The sequence below is a fragment of the Agelaius tricolor genome, unplaced genomic scaffold (assembly GCF_023055355.1).
Source record: "Agelaius tricolor isolate 1412-34295 unplaced genomic scaffold, bAgeTri1.0.p SCAF_41, whole genome shotgun sequence".
Classification (NCBI taxonomy): domain Eukaryota; kingdom Metazoa; phylum Chordata; class Aves; order Passeriformes; family Icteridae; genus Agelaius; species Agelaius tricolor.
The window spans coordinates 3,508,741-3,533,466 of NW_027269301.1; the positions used below are offsets into that span (position 1 = coordinate 3,508,741).

General features: G+C 43.4%; 1 protein-coding gene across 1 annotated transcript; it reads right to left on the reverse strand.

The window, feature by feature from the left end:
- Nucleotides 1-681: 681 nt before the first annotated feature.
- Nucleotides 682-21,431, reverse strand: ADRA1A (adrenoceptor alpha 1A). The gene is made up of 3 exons (XM_071454802.1): nt 21,127-21,431; nt 18,325-19,960; nt 682-6,767 (listed from the first exon to the last, which is right to left on the reverse strand). Exons 2-3 carry the CDS (start codon nt 19,205-19,207, stop codon nt 6,256-6,258), a joined length of 1,395 nt encoding a protein of 464 aa, XP_071310903.1. The 5' UTR covers nt 19,208-19,960; nt 21,127-21,431; the 3' UTR covers nt 682-6,255.
- Nucleotides 21,432-24,726: the final 3,295 nt, after the last annotated feature.

The window sequence follows — 24,726 nt, forward strand, 5'->3', positions numbered from 1 at the left end:
CTTGTGTTGATGCATTGAATCTCGATAAAACTCCTGACTGCTTTGACCTTTGCCTGCAGCTCGATTAGCAAAACAAAAGATAAGATTTTTTATCGTGCAGGGATCATGATTATAACTGTCACAGAATTTCTCTTGAGGTCTGAATCTTGATGAAGAAACCCTTAAAAATCCAGTAGACCTGAGAGCAGAATCTGCTTCATGGAAATGCAGTGCCATCATCACCAGCTGCTTATGGGTGGGAAAAGTATCAAAGAAATCTGAGGAGCCAGAAAGAGGTAAATCAATGGCAAAATGCACAAGCAGAATCGGATTAATTCATGACCTTGTAGTGAAATTAAACAAGTACACCAAGATGTTTTATTTTTCTCCCTGACATATGTCAGTTTTTCAAAATCATTGATGGTGTTTTATGAGACTTAGCATTCCTGGGCCAGCTGGGATAAATTGCACCCATTGCACAGAAGGGAAGTTTGGACACTGAAAACGTGGTGACTTGCGTAAGGTCAAACATTCACTACCCTGTTAGGAAAACAGAATCCTTATCCAAAATGCCAGAAAATGTGACTCCTTCCTCTCCTCACCTGGCAGGATCCAGCAAGAGAGGGTGTCTTTAATACAAGGAAGGACCTACAGCCACCTTACCAAGACTGATGATGATGATGATGATGATGATATGTAATCTTAGCTGAACTGGATTTAAATTACAAAGACAAGCAAAAATGCATATCTTTATTTAAAAATTTTTCTTTTATCTGACAGCAAATGTGGTGGTCACAAGGGCATTCTGACACTCCAAGTTATTCCTTAGAGTTGCCACAGGTTTTGTGGCCAACTGTAAGTTCAGGAGGGAATTTTTTAGAGCAAGGTCTGTGTTTATTAAAGACCAAATCATAGGCCTTTGCTGAAGCTCCCAGACTCTACTGCAGCACAAAATTATTCTGGATAAATGCACATTTTAATCCAGAAAGAGAACAGACCTGTGGAAGAAGCAGGAGGGCAACTGAGGTTTGATTTTGGTTTGGTTTTTTTTTTTTTTATTTAAAGTCTTCTCCAGAGTTTCCCTGGATGAAATTTCCCAGGGTTTCACTAGAGGCAACCACAGACAGGGCTTTTGAGGTTCCTGATGCATCAGCTGTTTTTGAAATCTGTTTTTTCCTTCCCCGTGTCTCAGTTCTCCCTTTATAAATCAGGAAATAATAACTCAGCACTTGTCTTTCCCATTTACATTCTTGGGTGGATGAGGATTGTTCTGCTGGTGTTTGTTTATAAGAAATACAGCAAAATGAGCTGGATTTCATCTGGGACCTGATGTTTTACTGTAAGCAAACTGAAAGAGCAGAGTAAGGACCTGGGGCCCAAATGAAATTGTTTGAAGTTTTTTTTAAGAACTTCACCTTTTTACAGTGGAAATAGAATTCCTTTATTTGCTTTGCACCTTGCTCCTACTAAACCCAACTAAGATCAGAAGTATTGGGAAGAATCTCTACCTGATCCTCTGGCTGAAATGTTTGTTGAAAAGGAGAAGACAAATCTGTATGAATAATTTGGAGGAAAAACAAAAAAACCCCAAAGTACACATTCCCCCCAATAATTTATTTGTTCACCTTAGCAAGATTTTGTATACATTCAGTATTTTGTTCAGGGAAATGACCAGCATGAACTGTTCAAACATGATAAATCTGGAAAACAGAACGTAGAAAATTCAATGACACAGGAATACCACATTCAGGAAATGCAGTGCCTGTTTCAGGAGAAATCTTTTAAAACCAGCCAAACTTGTACAACATGCAGGCAAAAAGCTGCTGCAGGCAGAAGAGAAAAAAAACCCCAAAACCATTTTTTTGCAACCAAAGATTGGCAAAGCAAAAAACCAAAACCAAACAAACAAAAAACCCCCAACCCAAATCAGCTTGTATACAATTCCCACAGTCGTACTGTCAGGAAGAATTGAGTATTCAGTGAAATTCAGAGAGGTTTTCCATCATTGGCTGAGTGGACTTGCTTTGAAAGTGGAAATATGCTGAAATGCTAGGCAGGTTTGTGTTTTCCTACTTCAGAAAACAGTTTACTAGGGGTGAATTTTGGCACCTGATAAATTTGGATTAATGCAAGAATGTCTCATTCTTTGGATGAGATGTTGAGCACTGTAAAATCATGTTTATTTTCCCTATTAACATGTGGAGGTTTTTGACTCTGAAAAAGACGTTGATGTTACCATGATGATAAAGGAGAGGCTCTTACTCATCCTGGGTTTGAGCCCAGTGTTGCACTGAGAGAGAAATGTTCATTAAGTGGAGCTTTGAGCCTGTTGTGGGACTGACAGATGTGTTATTTCTCACGTGATGGTTGCCATCCATAGCTCTCCTCCTCAGCAATTCATTTCCCCTTAGCTCACATTTGCTATTTTCTCCTTCTCTGTCAGCATGAGAAATATGCAGTGTGCTCTGCAGAGAAGGAATGACATTTCACTCAAATCCTTGAGACAAATGCTCCATCTCCTCCTGGGAAATCAGAGATTCAATTACATCTGTCAAGCTGGGGGGAAGATCTGTATTTTAAAACACCACAGGCTACCTCTGTAGTGTCTTGTGGTTGGCTCTGCTGTCAGAAGAGATCATCCAGGAAAAATTGGTGTCAACAGCCTGTCCCCTTGAGTTTGTTTTCAACATTGTCTTGCTTATCCAAACCATATTAAGACAGGAAAGAGGATCAAGGTATCTCTGAGTAGGATGTGGAGTTAATTACCCAGTATGGATTCAGCCTGGGACAGCTGAAACCTTGCTGGATGAATCACTGAGTTGGTCTGTGCCTCAGTAGCTTTATTTTAAAATGCAGTCCCTAATAAAACCCCACTGAGCCATGAGCAACAGTAGCTCAAGGCCCACAGGCACACATAGAACTGAGCATTTCCACTTCAGCAAAGCAGTAAGAACTTTTTTAACTGACTTCAATCTGTACAAGATGTTGCAGCCTGCCAGTGTTGCCTTTCAGAAAATTGAAAAAGTCAGGCAGGGAAATTTTGTAAAGAAGCTTTGTGAAATGCATTTTTGCTTATTCCAAGTAGAGAAGCAAGAAATATTCCTGCCTGAATCTTTTTTCTTTTCAGTGCTATGGACTTCCAGTACATTAAGGCCTGGCAAAGGAGAATATTCTTTTACACAATGCACAATTTATCCTTGGAGCTGGCAGAGAGAAAATAAAGAATATAAAAATGAGAAGACATTTATTTGGATAGTGGGCAGAATTTAAGTATTTTGGATTTGAAAAATCTTGAAAAGTACACGAAGCCTCAAAACCATCAGATAGTATATCTGAATTGACTATGGAAACTGGACTTTCCCTGCCCTGGGATGAAGAGGGATTGGTGATCCCCTTCACCTCAGGCTGTGCAAGTTAGGAGTCATCTCTGTGATGCTCCAGCTCTCAACCCTTTGCAGCAGAGACTGCTCCACCCAACATGGAAATCTTGGCTGTCACTCCCAACAGAAAACCCTGACCCAAGAGGATGGTGAGATGTCAGCCATCCCTCAGAGGTTTCAGGCAGGACACATCCACTGCCAGGTCAGGTGTGGATCCTGGATGTGGCTTTGAGGGGAACTCCTGGCACTCCAATATTCCCACTTCCCATCTGGCCACTCTCTGATCTCTGCTCTGTGCTCCTGCAAGGTTTCACATGACAGAATCCTTATGCTGGGAAGGTTTTACAAGTGATGATTGATGTCCAGCCTCTGGGAAAACCTCTTGTCCTGTTCATGCTTTAAGACAAACAGATACATTCAGCCTCTGTGACTGCAGCTCTTTCACCAGTGCCAAGTTCACTTTAAATAATAGGAAAAAATGGGCTGCTTAAATCTGCACTCCTTTTTTTTTTTTTCTGTTTCCTAGAGCTCCTTCTATGGTTTTTGAGATTTCTCAGTCCAAATATCCACTGAAATGACAAGTGCCAATGACCCTTCTTGAAACAAGGGCAGGGCAGTTTTCCTGCAGAAATTCTCTGAGGGAGCCAAACAAATTATGTGTTTGTTATTACTGGCAAACCTGGCAGCAGCAGAGGTGTGGCTGGGACCAGGCTCACCTGATGCTGAGGACTAGAAGCTTTTCAGAGTCACTGGACACAGAGACATTCTTTAGAATCTGTTTGGTCACAAAAAAAAAGGATGAAGAATGAGACCAAGACTTCATTATTCCAGCCTCTGTCTCTGCCACGCAGGAGAACTGTGCTACATCCATGTCCATCCTGACACTGCCAGCAGCAGGTTGACTTATTTATCTTCATCTTACAGGGTCAGATTATATTGCTGCATCAGAATTGCTCTGGAGTTAAATGAATCCAATTGTGGAAGCCTCCATGTGTAGCTCCACAACAACTCCTTGCCTGACACCGTGAAACCTCAATAAATCTAAAGTTACTGCAGCAACCCTATGTAAATCTCCCAACTCCAAAGAAGATATGGCAAAAAGGGTCTTACTGGTCATAAAACAAGTCCTGATTGTAGAATAAGACAGGGTTGGGCACCAAGAGTGTGCACTGAAGACTTTAAATCTTGCCTGTCTTGCTCAAATTAAGGAGGGTTTTTTTCAAAATGTTTCAAAATTCAGGTTTTGTCCAAATACACATCCCACATATCTGAACCCTGTGAGACTGGAAACCTTGGCCATGAGTCTCACGTGACTTTCTTATGAGATTTCCAGCTTTTCTCCTTCTGCTCTTGGCTTGAAGTACCATGAGAATATTTTCTTATATGGTATTTCCACACTTTTAGCTTCAAATTCTAGGCCTGAAGAACCTTAAGTGTGAGGTGGATTTCTTATTTAGGCTAAAACCAGGATCGTGCGACAGATTTGTGTTCTGTGAGTTCATAAACAAAAGACACAGGAGACAAATCCTCTTTACGTTGGGGACTTAATACTGAGTGAGAGATAAATAAACAATGATTTCTCATCAACACCACCAAGGTGTTGTTTCAAGACCCTGTCCTGTGATACTGAACCTTATCTTGAGCTGTTTCCCTTTTCAAGGCAGTGGATCTTCAGCACAGCAGCTGACACAGACAAGAGTAGGGGCTCATGTGCTGTTTCAAGGAGCTGAATTCTTATTTGGCAGGCTCAGGAGGAGTTATGTCAAGAGTGGCTTATTTCTAATATTGTACAGAGAATTCCTCCCACTATTTCTTCCAGATGCTGGCCATCTCATTTATTTATTTATTTGGATTAGCTGTATTAAAATATAACATGCTTCCAAATGCTTTTCTCCTAAATTCCCAAGGGAATGGGAATTCCCCTTTCTCGTGGGGATGGACATCCTTAAGCCTTTTAACATGTTTAACTCCCCCTGGTTAAAACAAGGAGAAAATTCCTGACTCTAGAGTACCAGGATCTCACAGAAAGCTTTGAGCACTTGGTCACTTCCCAACTTGAAGGAGTCGGGAAAAGGAAAGTAGCAAAACACTGGGCAGGGAGACAGGAAAGATCTGTAGTTTTTCCAGTGACTGTGGCACTGATCTGGCTATCAAGTACTGAGCAAAGAATTACTGAGCCTTTCAGCAGGTTCCTGATGGACTCAGAAGATGAAAAACAAAAGGATAAATGCAAGTGAGTTTTGAGCCTTGTTTGAAAAGGACTTACCTAGTTTTGAGTTTTACTAGACCTGCATCAAGGCACATGGATGGTCTGAACAAACTAGGTACACATGCAAATTTTCATTTGGTATGATGTGGAGATAAGGGAGGCTGATGGTACAAAAAGGAAAAGTTCTCCTTGGTCTCTGAAACTTGGTGGAGTGCAGTCACTTGGATCGAGTTTTCCTTGGCAATGGAGTTGATGAAATGCAAAGGTGAGGTTTGGCTTTATAGGGAGGGGTGGAATCACAAAGTGGCTTTGAAGGTGGAGCTGCCAGAGAGTGTCAAGGCTGAAATCAGCACAGGGTCTTTGTGGTTCTTGCTTTCTCCTCCATTGCCTAAATGAGAGCAGTGGGAACTTCAAAGGAGGAGAATAAAGAGATAAAGCTTTTAAATGCCAAGGAAACACCTGGCAGATGCTGGACTCTCAGAATAACATCCACTGAAGCCATGCACTATCTTTGAGGGGCTCCATTCATGCTCCTAGCACTCACAGACATCCTTCCTCTGAAGATTTGGCCCTGTTTCACCTGTTCACACCTGGATCCTTTCAACTATCATGCCTATTCCTACTTCCCCCTAAAAACAGTGACATCCCATGAGGTCCCCAAGCTGCCAGCCTGGTGCACCCAGCTGGTTATACATCCTCCCCACTCTCACTCAGGGAGATTGAGTGGATTTTAATGGTTGGCACTTTGCAGTTCTCATGGACAAGACTCCCTGAAGTGCCTGCACAGCAGCATTCTTGCAGGAACCCTTTGCTCTTGGCTTTGGCAGCTGTGCAGTCTTTGGAAACAGCATTTTTGGTGGGCACACCCTGCACGGCAGAGAAGATCTTCCACTCACAAACCCCATCTGACTTGGAGATCTTGTAGAAGGTTTCTCCTGATCCCACAGGGATCCGGACCACCCCTTTGCCACTCTCCATGCTCTGGCCTGCAGGATGGTTGAGGTTGAAGCTGGCTGTTTGCTTCATTGTTGGCTGCTTCCTCAGGAGGCACTGAGCTCTCAGGACGTTATGGAATGCTTTCTTGAACTCTTGACTTGAGCATGGATAGATGATGGGGTTGATGCAGCTGTTTAAATATCCCAGCCAAAATGTTATTTTAAAAAGTGTGTCCGGGGGTTTGATTGCAGGAAAGAAAGAGCCTAAAATGGAAAATACACAGAGTGTTAGGGCAGAGGCAGTGAGGAATCGCAGGTAACCAAAGAAACTAAAACACTGGAAAAAATAAATAGGATTCTGTTCTGTCTTGAAAAATTATGATTGGAAACACAATTCCTGCAGGAACAAGTGTTTCAGAATCTGTGGTGTCATACAATTACATGGATGTTCCATCAGAAACCAAGTCAAGAGAGCTATTTTATAATTATGACAATTATATTCCCATTTACAGCTAGAGAGGCAGCCAGAGGGCTGATTCCAGGGATAGAGGAAAATTCCTTCTGCAGGGACTCCTAATTCAAGATTAATTACCCATATGACAGCAATATCTTGGAGGTCATCACAAGGGGCTTCAGATGGCAAGAAAATCCCACAATTTCAGAAGGGTTAGAGAAAAAAGGGATTAGAGTTGACTGTGTTACAGATAAAAGTCCTTGAAATTATGAAGTATTGGTACTGATATTCCCTGAAACCTTCAGAAAATCTAACTATCCACACCCTGCCTCATGGAATGCATCTAAAATTCAGAGAAATTAAAAGAAAGTTTCCTTCTCATATCGAGGAACACTGGGGAGGGTCTCATAGGCAGCCATGAGATGTGTGTGTATATATTTTTAATTTTAATTTTAATATTTTTATTTATTTATATACACACATATTCTGATATATACTTGCAATGCCACCTTCCAAAGATGATTCAAAGAGCAAGAACTTTCTTTACTGCTTCCTTCGTAAAGAAAGTACTTTGGCATTGGCATTTCTTTTTCTATAGAATGATGAGTTATCTGCTGATTTAAAATCTTGAAAATGTTTTTCCTGATGCAAACCTTAGGTTTTATTAAAAAAAACAAACCCCAAAACAAAACAACAAACCAAAAAAAAAAAGGCCCTCAGGGAAACAAAATTGGCTTGTTTTGGAATTTATACTCAAATTTATAATAAACAGGACTTTTAGCACTGGCAAATGCTTGTCTTCATGCTTCCTCTGGAAAAACTATAAACATGTGGAAGAAATCCTCTGGAAGGTTCAGACATCAATGCATCCATCATCCTCTGCAGTTTAACCATGTCTGGGAGCAGCTCCTAAGCTTTACAGGGACTGATCTGGACCTCTCGTGGCCGTGGCCGAGGAAAAGCTGTTAAGGCCCTCTGAGGATGTTCTGATTGAAATCTGAGAGCTGCTCAACTGCTCCGCCCTTTTTCCTCAGTCTTTGTCAAACAAAGCTGCAGCACTTACAGCAAATGCTCTCGAGTGGCCACAGCAATTCTTAGGGTGGTTTTGCCTGTGTGGGAATGCATCAAAATCTTGCCTAGGCCAGAGACACTACTGGTGCAGGGTGATTAATAACCTGCTCATCTTGCTGAACACGGGATCTGCGGGGAAATGTGGAGCGATCTTGTGGTGGCAGCAGCTTCTGCCCCCTGAGCAAAGCACATGGCCCAGGAAGGGGACAGGACAGGGGGCAGGGTGAGAAGCCTTGCAGGGGTCTCTGATCTCGGACCAGGTTGTGTGTGTTATGAGTAGAAAAGCTGCCCATTTTTTTAAAAGTTGCAGAGTTCACAGGTTGAGCCAGTTGCTTCCAGGGTGGAGTTCTAACTGTTTGTTGTGGTAATCACCTGTAGTTAATAGTTTTTTGTTAACTACCTGTTGTTGATGGTTGGGAATTCCCCTTTTTTGTCGAGTGGCACCCTGCTGCTTCCTGGAGGATGGCACCCGGGACGGTGAAGAGGAGGGGACATCGGGGTTGGCATGCAAATGAAGAAGCCCCTCACCAAACCTAGAAAAAAACCCCTAAAAACAAGGAACCAACACAGAATTGAGGGATCGAAGTGATGTCTAGGTGTGAGGAACAGAATCCAGTATCCGCTAAGACCCTTTTTACCCCTCACCCTAACCTCAAAGATGTCAGCTGGAAACAGGATCTCAAACGTCAAATCACATAATTGGTGAATTTTCTGATGCTATCGTAAGGATAGTAGCCCGAGCTCTGTCTGCAGACCCATGGACAAAGCTGTACTTTTCCTTCTATTTCATGCCACTCTTGGAATTGGTAATGGCATGGGCATGACCCATGGGATCTTCCCACCCAAGCTGATTTTTAATGAAGGTATTAAAAGGGAGAAAGATCTCTTGCCCAATTAATTTCAGAGTGTCTGTGTGTACTACAGCAGCAGTGAAGTACCACCAAATCACAATCATCACAGGATGGTTTGGGTTGGGAGGGACCTTAAAACCCATCCAGTGCCACCCCCTGCCATGGGTATGGACACTGTCCACTATCCCAGGGTGCTCCAAGCCCCATCTAGCCTGGCCTTGAACACTTCCAGCCATCCAGGGGCAGCCACAGCTGCTCTAGGAATTCTATCTCAGCCCCTCTCCACCCTCACAGAGAGATATTCCTTCCCAATATCCCCTCCTTCCCTGCCCTCTGTCAGTTTGAAGCCATTCCCCCTTGCCCTGTCCCTCTTGGCCTTGTCCCAAGTCCCTCTCCAGCTCTCTTGGAGCCTCTTTAGGGGCACTAAGCCTTTCCCAAAGCTGTGTCTTCCCCAGGCAGTGCAGAACATGCCACAGGAGCTCTGTTTCTGTACTGGGGCAGCTGAACCTCTGATTGCAAACTCAGATATGACCTGGGCACCAAGCATGGGTCTCACTGCCTCTGCGGTAGCTTCTGGTTGCTCGAAACTGGCTCAGGTACAGCAGTTTCATTATTACTTTCAATATCAACCAGATTTTAAGACCAAAAAGATTTTGCTAAAGAAAACAAATGCTCTTTTGCAATGAAGCACAAGTAAGCACACGTATCCACAACCTAAATTTTTTCTCAGCAAATTAATGCTTCTCTCCTTTAGTGAAAAACAACTAAATAACATTCTCAAAGAACTTTCTGGCTGAAGTCATTGGCAGATGAAAAATAACGAAAGGCTTCTAAATGCCCAAATTATGCTCATTTTTTTGTCTGTTTCCTCATTTAAATGCTATGTATCTGCTGCTTTCCCATTTTGTGGTGCGAGAAAAGGTGAACCAAATCCCAGTTTATGGATTCAGCAGTGTGAGGCCAAGTGTAAAAATGGGTAAACAATAACAATTCCTGTTTGCTGCAACTCCTCGCTCCCTCCAGATGGAATGCAAGGGCTGTGCCAAAGTCTGATAAAAATAGAAAACAGCCAGTGTCAGAGTCTGTCCCTTGCTCTTTTTTGGGGGTGGGATCTGCATGTTAATTTATTAATGTAGCCTTTTTTGGTTCATCAGTGGAGACACTCGTTGTTGCCTTGGAATAATACACAGTGAAAGAAAATGAAGGAGCTTTAACAGCACAGAGACTTTGCTATTTACAGATTCCACTACACACTGGCTTTCAGATAATCATGGAATGGCTTGGATTGGAAGGGAAATGAAAGATCATCTAACTCCAGCCCTTTGCCACGGGCAGGGACATCTTCCACTATTCCAGGGTGCTCCAACCTGCCCGTGGACACTTCCAGGGATGCAACAGCCACAGCTTCTGTGGGAAATCCATCCCAGTCCCTCACCACCCTCGCAGGGAGGGATTTCTTCCCAATATCTGATCCAAGTGTACCCTTCTTCACCCCAAAACCATTCTCCCCTGTGTTATCAGTGCATGCCCTGGTAAAAACTCTCCCTCCAGCTTCCCTGTAGGGTGTGTTTGACACTCAGGGGCCACCGAAATCTCTGTCCTTCTATTGCAGCCCCACAGTTACCTCTGTAGCTCAGAAATATTCCCCAACGTTTCCTGTTGGCTACCTGAGTATCTAGGAAAAGGGGAAAAATATCTTATTTTCCAAATCCTTGAGGAATGGTGTTCCTCCCCACAGAATCCTAAAAACATGTCCCTTTCTTGCAAACCTTTAATATTCACTGATGTTGTTGTGATCAATCTCAGTGGCTGATGGATCTGTTAATGAGCAGGAGGCATTTTCAAACCTGGTGACAAAGTAGTTTGTTCAATGCTGAGCTCTCAGATTGGACAGCTCAGATCAGATGAACTCAAAGGAGAAATAAAACAAAGATTTTATGGGATTTTTTAGAAACAATGACCATAATTAATCATGAGATTAAACAAGTGTGGTGAATTATGTCTTTTTTAGGGTGTATGGTACATGTTCCCTACAGAGCAGTGAGCACAGGGAAAGCAGGTGGAGCTGGGATGAGCATTTCCATTCAATCCTTGACCATTTGGTGACTGCCAGTTCATGTCAGTAAAGTTTGCACACCTGGACACCATCACCCAGGGCTGAGAAAGCAGAATTTTTGCACCTAATTCTCAGAGCAAATTTTTCCAGTTCTCTCCCTCCAGACCAGGTGGAATCACAGGTGCCATCCAAGTATCCTCTAGGAGAGCTGGAGGGTTAACAGCAGCTAATATATTAAGTTTTCACGCTTTAAATTAATTCTCTGTGCTATTCACTGGCCTTAATATCGTCCTTTGCACACTGTCAGGAATTAAGTCGTAAGTAGCAGCAAACCTGATTAAAGTTTAAAGGCTTCACCTTACGCTGTCCCCCTGCAGTCTGTGCTGGAGGAACAGTAAAGAAAGCTTCAAGGGGTCTTTTAATGCATTTTGAATCATGGATTGAGCAAATGACACTGCAATTCCTGCTTTGTTTTCAAAATGTTGAGGAGACTCAAGTGTCAGTAGCACAATACAATTGCTTCTTGTTAAAGTAAATAAAATAAAATGTACTATGAGCCTCCTGAGATCTTTTGCCATTAAGTATTTCATCACTCATCCCTGGAAATGTCAGGATTGCATTTTGTTCCCACATCTTTTATTTTCCAGTTTTTCAGCTGGAAGTTTCTTCAGCTCTGAGAGGTAAATTTGCTACATCCCTCCTGGTGAGTAAGTGCTAATTCATTCTCACAACTGTTATTTGACTTTGTCATTTGTCACAAGAGCTGCCTGATTATGGGTTGTTTAAAAACCAGGCCTGATGCCATGCGTCATTTCACTGATGGACAGCAGAGAGGGTTTTGGAATCTGCCAGACTGTAAAAACATGTGTTCTTTACTCTGCATCATTGCTGCCAGCACCATAGGAATCAGATCCCGTATATTTGTGTGACCCATGAACCCTTTGTGGTGTTAAAAACCATCTCAGCTACAAACCCATCTCTGCTACAAATCCATCACAGCTATAAATCCATCTCTATTACAAATCCATCTCTGCTACTGAATCTTGCAGCTCTGTTTAGGTTTGCTGCTTTTTCCCCCTCTTTTTATTTTGTGTAGCTTAAATATGGTGACTGAGACAGAGCACCGAGGTCAGGTGGGGGTGATGCTGCTTCAGTGTATGGGGGAGATTGGGGCTGTGTCCATAGAGAATCCCAGAATGGTTTGGGTTGGAAAGGACCTTAAATCCTATCCTGTGCCACTCCGTGCCATGGGCAGGGACACCTTCCACTATCCCAGGGTGCTCCAAGCACTGTCCAACCTGGCCTTGGGATCTGGGGCAGCACAGCTTCTCTGGAAATTCCCTCCCAGACCCTCCCCACCTCCCAGGGAACCATCCAATATCCCATCTAAGCCTACCCTCTGGCATTGGGAAGCTATTTCCGCTTGTTTTGTAATTCCCTTGTCCCAGGTCCCTCTCCAGCTCTTGAAGCCCCTTCAGGCTGGGAACAGGAAGAGTGCTCTGGTTACAGGGAAGCAAAGCTCAGAACTCAGGTCCTGGGATCTGTCTTGAAGCAGTCAGTCCAGAGGGCATCACGTCTTCCAGAGCCATAAAGACCCAGAGGATGAAGCACAGAGGAGCAATGATATTCCAAAGGGAATTAACTGTGTACCATGGCCTCCCTAATCTCTCATGGCTCTACAAACATTGATAAATATGCTACATTTTGTGTTCCCAAGCCCCGTGTTAGCTCTAAACTTTATTCCCTAAGTGTTCTATGCTGCATCTCAGGTCATGATTCAATCCACCCTCTGGAAAGTGTATTTATAAAAATAAGTATATATAAGTATATATAAGATATACATACATACACACACAGAGAGATATATATGTTGCTGCAGACATTGAAAGCTGCCCCCTGTACACACATGACCTCTCCTCTATGCTCTCATTGTTCCCTTATGGGAAGTATTTTTTATGGAATAAAAAATGGTATCAAGGAACCGTTGGACAGTAGGAAATGATCCTGGACTCTGCACAATCCAATTAACACAACCAGTACAGAAAAAAAGCAGTGATGTGAGGAAGTCTTGCACTTTCCAGCTGTGCCTCCCCAGGGTCTGGAATGCCTTGGCTATTCCCGAGGGAAAATGAGAGGGACTTTGTGTTTGGCTATTGCTGATATATAATAAACAGACATAGAAGGAGGAGTGAGTTGGTTTTCCCTCCCAAATCCCTGAATTCAGCTCTCTGTGGCACCATGAGGGTGTCTGGGCACAGGTGAGAGGTGAAAGGTCAGGCAGCAGGAATGGGTCAGTCTGGGAACACTGCTCTGATGATTTGGATTATTTCAGACCTAATTTATGCTCTGTTTCATATTGTACCCACTCAGGATGGATGATATTTTTGGGAAATATCTCAGCAAGCAACTATTTCCAGATTTGCTGTGGGCAGCTGCAGATTTAGAAAGCTGATAAAAAACCATGGGAAGGTAAACTGAGGTTTTGTTACCCGTGTGAACCCAAACAATCACATTGTTTCACAAATCAATGTAATTGTCACTCCAGTTCCAGTTCCCAAGCTCTTACTGTAGTGGAATGGGTCTGGATCCCATTGCTGACATTTTGGAGGTACTTGATATTTGCCCTGAAGCCATCACTCTTGAAGTCATTCACTTAAAATAAAATAGTAATTTTCCTTTAAAAATTAAAAAAATAAAAACAACCAGAGAATAGTTTGAGAATCTGAGTCAGTCTCAGGCTGCCTCATGAGTTTGTTTTCTGTCATGATTTTGGAATCCTTGAAGTCAGAAACAAGAAATTATCTCCTTCAGCAAGAGCCAAGTACCTCTCCCATTATCCAAATTGCAGAAAAATCCTGACATTTGCTCAGTGGGGTGGGAGAATCACTCACCACGGCCTTTCCATCACTCCCCAACCCTGAATTGTGCATTTGAGAGTGAGTGAAAAATGACACTCCTGTTTCCTTTACTCTGGGAACTTGAAGGTGGTGGCTGAATGAGGAGGGATATTCTGAGACAAGGATGAGGCTCCTGTGGCAGGTGACACAGGAGAGCTACAGGAGTGGCTCTCGAAGCACAGCACAGCTAATCGACCTTCCCTCCTTTGTTTTTAGTATAAATGGGTTTTAATATTGATTCCTCCCCTCCTTTGCTGTGTTTTCAGTCACTGGGACACATTTCAGGATCACATTTGGGAATGGTGGAGAAATGTTAGCCCAGGGATGTCCATGGGATCTTTGTCATTAGCTGAATTATCAGCCCAGACCAACAGTGCCTTTTCAGTCTGTGATTATGAAAAATGCCCCTTGTGATCAGCAAAAAGCCTAAAAAAACCCTTGCCATTGAAATATCTTGTCTGTTTATCTTCATGGCTGAAATTCTCTCCATTCAATGGTTTAACTCGCACACACACTTGTGCTCTGTGACTCAAGGAGGGCAAGCATTCTTCCTCTCCCTCAGCTGGGATCCAGAGAAAGAGCTGGGGCTTTATTCTGAGGGTTTTCTTTTTTTTCTCTCTCACTAAGAGAACGCTGAAATATTAATGTGGGGAGTCTGTGTTGATGTGTGTTGCTACTCTGAGCCTTGTGACCCTCTGAGAGGTCATGCAGAGACGGAAAAATGCACTTTATTTTTCTGGTTTATGTCTAATGAAATTAGAGTGGTCCTCTTTGACTCTGTTAAAAAAAAATGCCACAAAATAGTAAATAGAAACCATCTGCAGACAGGATTAGAGGATTCCCTTGACAGTGTTTGTGTCAGTTCACAAGACTAATTTACTCCTAGACCACAAACACAGACACCCTCTAGCAGATCCTCTTTTTTGCTTTGTTAATCATGAGAATTATTGACAAATGCTAAAACCCTTCCTCTCCCTTGCACAGTTTAGGATTTTTTCCCCTGTGGCCTCCTAGCTCAGACTTTCCCTTTTAATTTCTTCCAGCTTTGGAAAGCAACACCTGCAAGTTGATCCACAGAAAATAGACCACGAGCAAAGCTCTGGGAACTTCTTCTCTTCTGAGAGTTTGTTAAGATAAATCATTAGTCCCAGGCCAGGACCATTTTTGCAACACCCCCAACCCTTTTTTACATCAGTTCTGTGCATGTTTCACCTCAAAACAACCTCCAAGCACTGTCATTTATCTTGCTGAAAGGAAACCTTTTGAAGAATTCCCACAACAACATATAAATGTCTTCCAGTTCCAGGACAAGGTCTGTTCTATCACTTGTGACATGAAAACCTTCCATCACTGGGGGCTTTCACTGAGTTCTGGGCTCTTCCAGCTCTGAGTCTTTCTACATCTGTCCATCTATCTACATATGTCCTATATCCCTTTCTAAAAATTGCAAGAGGAGAACAAAAAGCCAAAAATGCAGGTTGTGATTGGGCATGCCAGAGCCCAACAAGCCCTGATTGCCCAGATGAAGCTGCATCTGAGCCTCTCCCCACAAATCCCCTGCCCCTTGGCCCAGGAGCTGCAGATAAGCTCAGGCTCTTCTCCATAACCCTCTCTGAGAGATGCAGACAGGCTCAAAGCTGCTTTTTCCTTTCTCTGTTTTTTTATTTTGTGTTTGTCTGGTGGTCACTGAACTGTCAGTTGAAGCTGTCAGTGATGTCAGTTCTGCTTGGTTCTGCTCACAGGAATGAAAACCTGACTTCTACCAGTGGAAACCAAAGCTCTGACAACCTTGTGTTTTACAGAAGTTTTGAAAAGCAAATATTGGCCTCACTTATTTTCCTGCAACAGGATTATAATTTCCTGGTTTTTTCCACAAACTTCAAGCCAAATGAGAAGAAGGTGTGTTGGATTATTGGGTTGAAGGATTTTGCACAGAACCTTTGGAATGAAACTTAATCTGAGATACTAAGAGAAAAAACGTTCCTTACACAGACTGCAACTGGTACATTTACACTCCAGTTTCAATAAAAATAATTTATCATGGCAGGGATACTTCAGTTGTTTCTCCAATTATTTTCAGCAGCATCAGCCAACTTGGATATTGTGCCTTTCTCGATATCTTTCCATCCCTCTTGGTCTTCCCATACCTACACCTCAAAGGCTTCCACCCTGCTTTATGATGCACTTCCGTAAACCTAATGTTTCTTGCTTGGAAGCAGTTCTTGGCTGGTAGAGTGGATGTTAACGGATGTGGAAATCTTGAAGGTGCTGTAGATTACAGTGAAATTAATCTAGGTTTGGGGAAGTTGTGCTGCATGGAATGATGAGCACAGTTGTCTGAAGAGGTTTCTGTAGCAGTTTAAGAGTGTCTGTCTTGTGGGCAATCGGCATTGGGAGTGGTCTGGCTGATGGAATCATGGAATTATAGGCATTTACGTTGGAAAAGATCTCTTGGATTATTGAGTCCAGCCGTCCAAGTCCACTTATAAATGATGTCCCTGCATGGCCCCTCCACATCAGTCAAATCCCTCCAGAATTGGTTGATAGGACCATGTTTTGGTCTGTCCCATGGCCACAAAGCTGCAGAGCTGGTCAAGTTCTGGTTTCCCAGCCATGTATGCTATGAGCCTCCACCAGGGTTTCAACAAAGGATTTTATACATCTGGAAAGGAGGATTTTATACATCTGGAAAGTCAGACCCTGGCAGGACCCCAAGACCCTGGCAGGACCACTTCCCTTCCCTATCCCAATTGGGCCTGGGTACAGGACAGACTTGAAAGTGGTTTTAATCTTTTGGAAAGTGCCCTGCATCAAGATGAGTCCTTGGCTTTTTTAAGGACTTTTTTAGTGCCACTCATTTGTTTAATCCGTTTTTTTTTGTCCTTAGACAAAAGCAGCAAATAGGTTTTGAAAGCCCTATAATATATGCTTTAAAAAGACCCAGTAACCTCCCGCAAAAAAGAGGAAAAAAACCTCCAGAGTTTCCTTACATGGGATCCAAGGAGGATACAAAGTCATTCTGGAGCCCAGAAGATTTCTTAAATCCAAAGCAAATTAATTAACACCAGCTCTCTGTGGGCAATCACATTTGCAGATGAAAAGTGTATTTAATGCATTCTCTCAAACCCTTTTTGAGTATGTTTCAGTCATCTTGGCAAGCAGCATTTCACTGTGCTGACATCGTGGCCAGCACATGCCAGGCCCTTGAGGGCTTCTCCTTAGGAAACAGTTCCAATCCAGCACTTCCCAGTATTGACCAAGAGGAAAAAATTCTGAATTTTTGTGTTTTTTCACATTAGCAACAGGTTTTTTTGTGTCTTGACAAATCTTGGTAAAGCCAGTAGGGGTTAGTTGAAAAAAAAACCAGTTACTTATTAAAGTTTGAAAAAACAGAATTAAAAAAAAAAAAAGGAAAATAAAATCCCCAAATCTTTCTTTTCATGTTTAGGTAAGGCTGTTTTACCTTTTCTGAATTGTCCATATTGTTGTCTTACTACATGAAGCTTCCATAAAATCTTACTTTATTTTTCCTGTACAGCATAAGCCCTTTCCATAAGAAAAGCCCTGAAATTGAGCAAGTCACAGATTTTAGTTTCCATGTTTGAAAAACCTAATATTTAATGGCAGAGCCCAACCCAGTGTGATGAGCTATGTCCTTCACCCTCAGCTAGAGGTATGGAATTAGTATTCTGCTTTTCCATCCTCAACTGCATCAGAGGTAACTGAGCAAGGTTTAATTAAAATTCCAATTACTTCTTTATATTCCAGCAAAGCAGAACAAATCCTTATCTTTTCTCCACTTTGGAATGACAACTGGAGAATAAATATTCACCTCCAGCATGGTGGCTGAGCCAGTGTTTGGTCAGTGGGCTCAATGAGTTCCCAGAAAAGCTGCAATCCAGAGCAGTATAAAATTAGTTGGAAGGACCCTCACTGCTGTCTCCTGACTGGTCATATGAAAAACTGGATTAAAAGATTAACTTTGTTTGGAGTTATGGTATCTCACAGGATGAATTTCCTAATAGGAAGCAGATATTTTCTTCCTTAGAGTGGGAATCATCAATGCTGAGCACTCCAGGAGATCTGTGAACAGCTACTTCAACCCTGAATGTATTTATATTATGACCTTTTACATGTTTAAGTCGCCTGGCTGCAAACATAAACACACAAACCCCTAAAGATCCTGTTCCTATAGCAGAGATGGTCACAAATATCTGCTCTACTTCACAAAAGAGAATTTTCTATATGGAAGAAGTACAAGATTGCTTCCCTGGTTTTCATCACCAGAGACCAGATCTGGTCTAATTTAACACTCGCGTTTTTTTTCATGGTCCCTGCTTTGTGGTGCTGAGTGATTTGGTTTTTTGACAGCTTTGCAGTACAAAATTGTTCCCTCAGAGCTTTTCTGATCAGTGTTACCACACCCAGCCACAAGCACAGTCCTCCCTGCCCAGAAGGTGCTGGAAGACACACAGGAGTTAGCTCTACTTACCAAGAGGCATTACTACAAAAAATGGGAGCCAGCAGAGAACGAAGCATCCCACAACTATTCCCAGGGTCTTGGCAGCCTTCTTTTCCCTGGAGAACTTGAGCAGGCGCACAGAGAAGTGGTGCTTGCTCTTGGAGTTGGCTGCAGAGCTGCTTGCACCAGGTATGTTTTTGCGGTGGATGCGGAGGGTCACCTCCTCGGAATGGGATTTCTCTGTCTTCAGCCCAGAGGTCAGCCCTTTGTTTTCCCTTTTGGCCACCACGTAGACCCGGCAGTACATCACCAGGATGATGATCAGGGGGAGGTAGAAGGAGCCCAGTGCTGAGAACAAGACGTAGCCAGGCTCCTCGGTGATCTGGCAGATAGTCTCATCCTCCGGGGCTGGCTCCTTCCAGCCGAAAAGGGGCCCAATAGAGATGACCAGGGACAGTGCCCAGACACACAGCAGGGCCAGGAGGCCCCTCCTCTCTGTCACTATGCTGGGGTACCTCAGTGGGTAGCTCACCCCAATGTATCGATCGATGGAGATGATGCAGAGGCTCATGATGGAAGCAGTACAGCAAAGCACGTCAACAGCTGCCCAGATGTTGCAGAAGATCCTCCCAAAGACCCAGTAGCCCAAAATCTCCATGGTGGCTGAGAAGGGCAGGACGGTAGAAGTCAGGAGGAGGTCAGCTACAGCCAGGTTGATGATGTAATAGTGGGTGACACTCTGGAGGTGTCTGTGGCAGGCTACGGACAGGATAACCAGGATATTACCCAAAACCCCAAAAACAATCAGCCCCCCTAGAATAACACCCAGTAAGATGGCCTTGGAAATGTTCACGGGCTCCACAGAGTGGGTGCAGTTGGAGCACTCAGAGGAGTTTCCAGGAAGGAAGGGCATGGCTGGTAATGTCCCTGTGAGGCTGCTGAACTTCACCCCCTTTCCAGGCAGGAACAGTGTGACAAGATCAGGAAGGTCCTATAGGCAACATTTGCTTAGCCTTGCTGGGGAAAAGAGTTTTGAAGAATGTTTTAGGACTGCAGCACCAGAAGCAATGAGAAAGATCCAGAAACATATTAGAAAACCTACCCTTGCTCCTAGGCTTTCACCAGAATAACATGGTTGATACTCACCAGTTCCAAGTCAAATTTAACTCCTTCTGCATTTTCCTTGGGGTGCACAAGTGGGGCTACAAAAACCTGAGACTGTTTGTCCCACTTTCCAAGGCTATGTGATAAGAAATACTGGAGCTGCAGGTTCAAATAATTTCTGTCTTTTGGGGAAGGTTCTGTGCTTAAGGAAAGTAAATATTCCAAAGGGTCTCCAATTTAGCTGCTCCTGAGAGGAAATCACTGATGCTTTTAATTGCCTGGTGTTAGTCCTGATTCTGCCTTAAAATTGGCTTAGAAACCTGACTGGGTGGAGATTGCTGCTATGTCTGCTCAGCAGTTTTGTTTGAGATATCCATCACTCCCCATCCAGGGTTTAGGCTGTCAGTCAGAGCTTTCCGTACGTGGAGCACTCATCAGTTGAGGTCCTGGGCTGCAAATTAAAGCTCATATACATCAGCTCCTGGCTTGCTCTGAGGGGAAGAGTGGAGTTTGCCGTGTGCACAGGGCCATGCTCTCGTGCTCTCTGCAGATCCTCACCCCCCTGGAGAAGACAAAAACAGGAACAATGTGATTCCCAGAAGCCACACTCGCTGCTAGGGTTCCCATATATGAATAGAGCAGGAGGCTATTTTAGGGTGCTTTCCTCAGGCTGGCTCCAGCCAGTGGAACCAACCATTTCCAGCCCAGCACTGTTTAACAGCAACTGAGAGATCCATGTGGGTTTTCCTGCCTGAATTTTCCCTTCTTTATGGGGCTAGGCATCAATCCTTATTTTTAGCTCACCTTCAGAGACCAGTTCTAGGAAAGACAGAAGCCTGCAGGACACAATTCAGGACTATACAAACTGTGCAGCAGATTTAGAAGCCCAGAATTCAATCTCAAGTTTCTTTATTAAGCGAGACTTTTCCCCACTAAAGTGTTAGTCCAGCTGAGCTGCCAATTTTGAAAATCTATAAGGAAAAGCAACTCCAAAGCCAAGCAGAAGATGTTGCAAGGAGCAAGCCTCCTAGTGAGTGACACAACATTTCAGGGTATCTGGAAGCCAAGCTCAGCCTTTGCTGACTAAATATGGAGAAAAGGTACCTCAGATGGAAAAGTGAGGATTAGCCTGGGAACCGAGACCTGGGGAGCACGGAGAGGAGAGCTGCAAGTGGGAGCTGCAAAACCTTTCCCAGTATCTCCATGTGGATATAGAATTTCCGTCCCAATTATTAATCAGAGGTGAAAAACCACCACTAAGACTGTGGCTGTAAAACCCCAGATGAGGAAGGACTCTCTAAGTGTCCTTTGGGATGAGTCCCCCAGATCACACTTTCAGCAGTAACAACTGTCCTATTTCCCAACCTTCATGTTGAACTTTCCTGTAGGCAAAAGCATTTCAAACTCTGAAGCCCCAAAATTCCCAGTTCACAGGCAGGGAGGAGGGGGGAAGGGAGAGATGGGTAGGTATCACACTGTGGGTATTTTACTTCAGTACACTAAAATGGAATTGGATCTTATTTTCTTTCCTACCAGATAGAACAAGTTGAGGAATAATCCCAAGGAAGAAAAGGACAGATTATCTAAGCATATACATGAAAAGTGAGTGTTGCATCAAGCATCTCTGAGCATTATAATTGTGATCATTACCAAATAATGCCCAGCCTGTGGAGATAGCTGATGCTGGGAAGAGCAGACCCCAAGCTGCTGTGTCTGCCCCACACCCACCTCTTCAGTCTTCAGAAGGCAGCACAGCTCCTGTGAGCATCTGGGAAGGAGATTCTCAGCACAGCAGGCTCCTCTTTCATGCGGGGATGGGGCTCCGTGCCTGGAAATCCTCGGCTTTGCTCCCTTTATTGCCCCACTGGTATTTCAGCAGCTGGCAGTGGGGCTGATTCCCTGTATCCCGCGGCTGTGAGGGGCTGGCTCCAGGCTCCCTGGAGGATCCGTGCCCTATTCAGAGCTCAGCTCCACACTGCCAAGGAGCAGGAGGAACTTTGCTGCTCTGCTATGTAGCAGAGCATTAGTCTTACCATTACCGTAATTTACTGCCACTCCCGTATTGCCCAGAAAGAAAGAGCACTCTTTCTTTCTGGGCAATGTGTTTTTAAATCTTTTATTATTTTTTTTTTCCACTCAAACTCCTGCAAAGACCAGAGAGTGGAAGGCAGATAACAAACTCCTGTTCATGAGTTAACACAAAATTTTTGAGATCTAAAAAGAGAATTTCCTGCAGGGCAAATGGAACAAGGAGATAAAGGCAGGACACACTGCCTGGGGATTCTACATGATGGGACAAAGCACAGCTGACTGGAGATGGGGGTTTAAGGAGGAAATTCCTTCAGCAGAATGTGCTGTTGAAGGGAGATTGATTTTTCACATGGCTTCTAATTGCAGTTTAAAAAAAAAAAGTGTCCAAAGTCCCCAATGAAGAACAGATACAAAAGTGATGTCCTGAAGTGAAGGGGACACAGAGTGGGATTTCATAGCCAAAGGCTAGCAAACCCTGTATCCACAATGAAGAAGATGAACCATGTGCCTATTCTTGCATGACAGACTCTCCACCTCCTCCTCCTGGGCAGTAACTTTGAGAGGGAAAGTTTGGGGTTTTGGGTTCAGGAGTTTCACAGACAGGTAAATTTGAGTGATGCTCAGATTCCCCCAGGAGAGTACTGAAAGCAGATCTATGCTTGTCAGCAGCCCTGATCACTGGTCCAACAAATTCAGAGTACCTGCTTGCTTCTGCAATAGCCATTGCTACTGGAGGAAAAATTTAAAAAGCAGGCTCCCAGGAATGTGCAATTTGTGCAGGTTGGGCAAAGAGTTTGGGACAGTGTAGTCACCCTTGTGGCATCTCCAGCTACACCATTTGCTGTCTCTTAGAGAGTAAAAAACCCCAAGAGAAGAAATGGCAAAGTGAGGGGGCATAAAAAAGAATAAAAAAGAAAAGAATTCAAGTTGATTTTGAGGAACTTGCAAACTGCAAAAATGAGGTGCTTTCTAAATGCTCAGCTGCTGTTTCTCCACAGTTTTCTTGCCACATGCGGTGCCTGTTCTGTTGTACATCTACAGAAGGTAGATGATTTTTGGAGGCTGCTTGGAGGTCTCATCCTTCCCTGGGTAACAAAGAGTGCTGGAAGAGAGCAAATCGTAAATGGATGAAGGGAATCCTGAGTAACTAGAGATGCTTAAAGGCTGTGATTCAGCAGGTTTATTTTAGATGCCTATCTTCAGATGAGGCAACTCTGTTTCCATCGATTCATTGGGAAATGAGTCTAAAAGACTGAGGGGAGGGAAAGGAGCTGAACCTCACTCTGTTTTTTTTTTTCTACTGGTACATAGACCTTGCCATACTTGTAGCTTATTCCAGGCTCTTAAATGCACCATGGAAATAAATACATATATATTCATTACTTTAGTCATTAATATACTCAATATAACAGCTCACCTGTGAGCAATACCCTTGTTAAGGGACCTCTCTCCAGAATGGAGGGAAGCAGAAGGAAGTGACAGCAGATTTTGTCCTAAAATCTTCAGAGAAGAATGAATTTATGGCAGTGAAGAGCTTGTACACCTGGAGACCACCAAGAGCCTGGGGTCAGGAGGGTCATTAAACGCGGTGCAGAGTGTCCCCAGGCAGGGACAGACAGGTCAGGTTAGTGTCACATCAACCTTGGTGAAGCAATCTTTGTGCTTGGCTCTGGCCAGATGTGCTGGAATTATCTGTGTCCAGTGTAAAAGTTCTGGATTAATCAAAGTTTGGGAGAAAGCAGTGAGAGGGATGCAAGTCTAGAAAACAAAAGGAGGAGCTATTTAATCTCAAACTTTGCACCTCTAAAGACAGATGAAAGCTTGTCCATGGGATTCTGAGTATCCACCACTGGAATTTTGTAAGAACATATTAGGCAAGGATCCATACGGGGTTTTACTCTCCTTTTGTCCTCTATTGAGAAAGGATGAACTGTCCCCTGGTGTTCACAGTGTCACTGAATGGTTTGGGTTGGAAGGGACATTTAAAACCATCTAATTCCAACCCAAAGTTTTGTGCCACCCAAAATGATTTTCCAGACAGCGGCAGGTCTCTGAGTCATGTAAGGAAGGAACACAGTCCTGGATGAGCTCCTCATTCCATCTTTGATCTTTGGCAGGTCCATTTCTGGGTGTATCTTTATCTGTGATGCAGAGGAAATAATGCTTTTGTCCTCTTTCTTTTATTCATTTGGATTTCAATCCTTCTGAGTAACGTTTGTACCTGACTCTGCCCAGTTAGCATCCACAAACCAGATCCTGTTGTTAATTATACTCATTAGTATGAGAGGGTCCCTAGAGAGAGGTCCCAGCAATCCACAGCTGCTCAGCTATTTCTGAGCTAAAAAATGTTAAAATCAGAGCCTTAAACCCTGAATTTTGGGCAGCAATTGTGTTTCCATTACAAATATCTCATCAAAAGGCCCGAATCCCATTGTTTCTGTGTCTGAAGGCATTTGATGAAGTGTCATTGGTAATCTGCTCAGCTCAGTGCCAGACCATGTAGGCAGCTGGACAAGGAGTGGAGGAACTTCTCTTAGGTGCTCCAGGCCTTGAAATGACTATTTACTTCCCCAGAAAGAAGTGAAAAGGTTGTTTTGATGAATCATCCCTCAGATTTTAGCGAGGGTTTGACTTCTGCTTGGATAAGACAGAAGACCCACCCAAAGGCAAGAGATGTTAAATGTTGTCTATTAAACTTGAAGCTGGACTCATTCCACTGTATTTTAGGACTAGGACAGCCTGAAGCTTTTAGCATGATTGAGTTGAAGATAAACTGGAAAATTCTGAGTGTTCAGAAAGGGAAGAAACCAACCTAGCATAGGGATTCTGAGTGAACATTCAAAATGTGGATTAAAAAAAGTTTTGGAAATAAAAAAAGGCTGAAATTTTCAAACCAGGTAGATCTGTCTGTGATGTCATACTTAATTATAAGATGTCCAAGTACAAGAGGTTTCTTCGTCTTGGGATTCATAGGGACTTTTCACCATGTTCCTAAATCACTTAAGCACAGGCTGGCTAAACAAGATCCATGCTTTTGCATAAATCAAGGCAGCCCCATTAAAACCTCAGGGTACCTTCTTAATTCTACACAGATGAAGATTTGGGCCACTGGATTTTGTGTGATTCAGACCTGATTTCAGCTGCAGGTCTGAGAGGAGCTATTAAATGTTTATTTCTATGTAACTCACAACAAATTTCCTGATTTGATTTATTACCTGGATGATCTGATAAAATCTGACCACATATGGAGGACAGGGCTCTTTTGTAGCCTCAGAAGGACTGATTTTACCTAGTGCT

Excerpts from the sequence above, each read along its gene's own strand:
- ADRA1A (XM_071454802.1), bottom strand. The coding sequence starts at position 19,207 with ATGCCCTTCCTTCCTGGAAACTCCTCTGAGTGCTCCAACTGCACCCAC. Across the intron at positions 6,768-18,324 it reads TTTTGTAGTAATGCCTCTTG|GCTCTTTCTTTCCTGCAATC; the intron begins GTAAGTAGAGCT and ends TTTCCATTTTAG.